The sequence below is a fragment of the Ailuropoda melanoleuca genome, unplaced genomic scaffold (genome assembly GCF_002007445.2).
Source record: "Ailuropoda melanoleuca isolate Jingjing unplaced genomic scaffold, ASM200744v2 unplaced-scaffold9542, whole genome shotgun sequence".
Lineage (NCBI taxonomy): Eukaryota > Metazoa > Chordata > Mammalia > Carnivora > Ursidae > Ailuropoda > Ailuropoda melanoleuca.
The window spans coordinates 1-2,935 of NW_023255039.1; the positions used below are offsets into that span (position 1 = coordinate 1).

The following is a 2,935-nucleotide window of genomic DNA, read 5'->3' on the forward strand; positions in this document are numbered from 1 at the left end:
GGGGGTGTGCAGGGGTAATTATAGGGCCCAGGGTGTGGCAACCCCTGACCTTCGCTTGCTTCTCCTCCCCCCATAGTCCTGCGTGTTCAGCTGCTGAAGCGTACAAAATGTGACATCATGCGCTCCCTCTGTGGGCTGCCCAAAACTCAGCATGACCTCAGCTCCTTCGTGGTGGACACGTGGTTCCAGACGGTGAGCACTGGCTTCCTCCCTCAGGCAGACCCGGGAAGCCACGGGTGGGTAGGAAGAAGTTTAGGTGACTTAGCACCCAGGCTCTTCCCTTTCAGGAGATGATGCTCTGCTTCTCTGTCAACGGGGTGTTCAAGGAAGGTGCGTGTGTGTAGAGCCTCCTCCCCAGGTGCTCCTCTGCTCTCTCCCCGCTAGCTGGGCTCCCTCTCAGAACTGTCCCAGCTTCCCTGGTGCCTTCCCTTCTCTTCCTATTCCCCCCGTGTTCTCCCATCTCCACTCTGCCCTCAGATCATCCTGATCTGAACTAGGGCTATGCCTGCCTGCCCCACACGGCTTGGGCATTATCGACGCAGTCTGTGGAGTTGGACAGCTCTCACCCTAGATCCTTACTCTGTGACCTCGGGCTCTTAACCTGTAAGTTTCCTCATTTGCTAATGGAGCTAATGATGTCCATCTCTTGAGCAGCTGTGAAAAATGCATCAAATGCACTTTTGAAGTGTTTTTTACTGGTCCCAGCACATGGTAGGGTCCCTGCCACTGGGAACAGATTGCCTTTTCCATTCAGAACACCTTGACTCCCCAGAGAACAACTGTCCCCTTCAGCATGAATATCAAGTCAGACCCTGACTGGGGAATGCTGTGTGGGTACGGAAAGCGTGTGGAATGCTGAGGGGGTATTGTTGTTTGTTGCTCGTTGTTGAAGCGGTAGGCATGTCTCAGGATTCTGTTCGTGCCTTCACCCGGACCTTCATCACTACCCCTGTCAGCAAGCACAGGTGAGTGCTTTGTTGTGGGTGGAGCACGCAGTTCAGTATGAGTTCAGGGGTATGGGAATGGGGAGGTACAGTCTTTGGGGTGTTCTCAATATTGTGAAAAGCCAACAGGTACATCCAAGAAATCATGTTTCCTAGTGATTAAGAGCATCGGCTCTGGAATCAGATAATGGGTTCTTTCCCTGATCCCAACACTCACTAGCTTTGTGACCTTTGTCAAGTCACATGATCTCTTTGTGACACAGTGACTTCCTCTGAAAATGCAGATTAGACTGTCCACTCCTTGGCAGTGTAAATATGGATGTAAAATTGTCCGTGGTTTGGGGACAAACCTTTAAACGTAGTGAAATTGGCTAGACAGTCTCTCCAACGTTTGGCTCTGTGAGGGGTGAAGGGAAAGTAGAGGTACCAGCCAAGGAACCTGGGTGGCAGGCACAGTAGGGGTATGGAAAGAACTTGGTTGCTGAGTGGCAGTGGGAGCAGGATCGTTGTTGAGGTGTGGGGTTGTCTATCTGTCCAGTTTCCGAGGTCCCGTTTTTTCCCTTCAGTCTATGCATCGTGAACGATGATTTGTTTGTGAGGGACGCCAGCCCCAAGGAGACCCCGAGCACATTCTCTATCCCAGTGCCTACACCCTCCTGCTGCTCCTGGCCCACCCCTTGCCAGAAGCAGCAGGAAATGGGGCCGACTTTCTCCGCCCAGTCTGGGATGAATCTCCAGTGGTCTCAGAAGTGAGTGCTGGGGGTGCATGGGGATAGGAGGGAGCTGGGAGGAACCAAGATTGAATCATGTCAACTTGCAGGTAATTTGTTTTGCTTACTTACTTCACTCATTATCACCCTGAACATTATCCTTTCATTACTTATAAGCTAAGCAGTTTTTTATTATTTATTTATTTACCTACTTACTTATTTTTAGCTAGCCTGGTTTTTTAAACAGTTGTTCATTACTTCCCTAAGTCCATGGACCTGTACCTTTAGTGACAGACATTTTGGTTTCAGGAGTTTTTCCCAGTACACATTGTGCCACAGGGCTCATTCCATTGCTTAAGTTGTGATAAATGTGGTGGCGTGTTTCTTTTCCATAGATTGGGAAATGGTACTGTGCAGTCAGATTGTCTCTGGCTTTAGTTTTAACAGATATCACCTGTGCTTTCTCCACACTAGGTGACTTCATGACAGCCAGTGGGACTACATTGGTTCTCACTTGGCCCAAGGTGAGGTTCAGGAATTTAGGCCAAATGAGCGGAAACTGGGTGGCCTGGGAAGGAGACTCAGCGCTCCTGACTCTGCTGATCTCCCAACTCCCTCTCTTCACTTCCTTCAGGCCAAGCACATGATCCCAGAGGAGACTTTCATCCAGACTCATCCAGGATGCTGAGAACACAGCCCTGACAAGAAACTGTTTTTGTGGCCATCTTCACCGTCATCATCTTTGTTGTCTTTTTTCTCTAGCCTGAGTTCATCTTTGCCTGAGCGGGAGGTTTGCTGGGAGCTAGGTAGCCAACTTTTAACTGACACTAATCCGCTCCAAGACCAATTGTGTATTTTCCCACGCAGGATCCCTGTTTCTGTTCTTAATAAATAGTGACATTGCATGTTATGTTGAATCTCTGCAAAATCCCTTCAAGGCCTGTATTGTGATCCCTGGTTTACAGAGAAAGAAAAGGAGAGCCAAAGAGGGTCAGTGACTCTTGGAGAACAGCAGGGTAGAGACTCAAATACTAGACCACTCCCAGGCTGTGTGTGTGCCCCATGGCTGTGTGGCTACCAGGATGGGGGATGTTCTCTTATTCTGTTATACCTTGGGGATAGTGTTCTGTGCCCCTAGCGTATTTGTCAAATATTTGTAGGCAGAGAACCGTGTTCTTTCTTAGCCATACAAATCCATTCAAATTTAAAAGCAATCCACTTAGGGAAAAACAGCATTAAAGAGCACAAGAGAACCTGCGAAGAATAAATTGCCCTCATATA

At 48.9% G+C, this 2,935-nt stretch overlaps 1 protein-coding gene across 1 annotated transcript; it reads left to right on the top strand.

The window, feature by feature from the left end:
- The first annotated feature begins 82 nt into the window (after window positions 1-82).
- On the top strand, window positions 83-2,564 carry LOC117800956 (nuclear RNA export factor 2-like). The gene is made up of 6 exons (XM_034653521.1): window positions 83-192; window positions 288-330; window positions 893-965; window positions 1,511-1,693; window positions 2,129-2,178; window positions 2,289-2,564. The coding sequence occupies exons 1-5, from the start codon at window positions 118-120 to the stop codon at window positions 2,130-2,132; spliced, it is 378 nt and encodes a 125-aa protein (XP_034509412.1). The 5' UTR covers window positions 83-117; the 3' UTR covers window positions 2,133-2,178; window positions 2,289-2,564.
- The last annotated feature ends 371 nt before the right edge of the window (window positions 2,565-2,935 follow it).

What these genes read in the sequence shown, in the direction of transcription:
- LOC117800956 (XM_034653521.1), top strand. Translation starts at nt 118, where the DNA reads ATGCGCTCCCTCTGTGGGCTGCCCAAAACTCAGCATGACCTCAGCTCC. An exon ending in CAACGGGGTGTTCAAGGAAG is followed by an intron (nt 331 to 892) that starts GTGCGTGTGTGT and finishes TCGTTGTTGAAG; the next exon opens with CGGTAGGCATGTCTCAGGAT. An exon ending in ACCCCTGTCAGCAAGCACAG is followed by an intron (nt 966 to 1,510) that starts GTGAGTGCTTTG and finishes TTTTCCCTTCAG; the next exon opens with TCTATGCATCGTGAACGATG.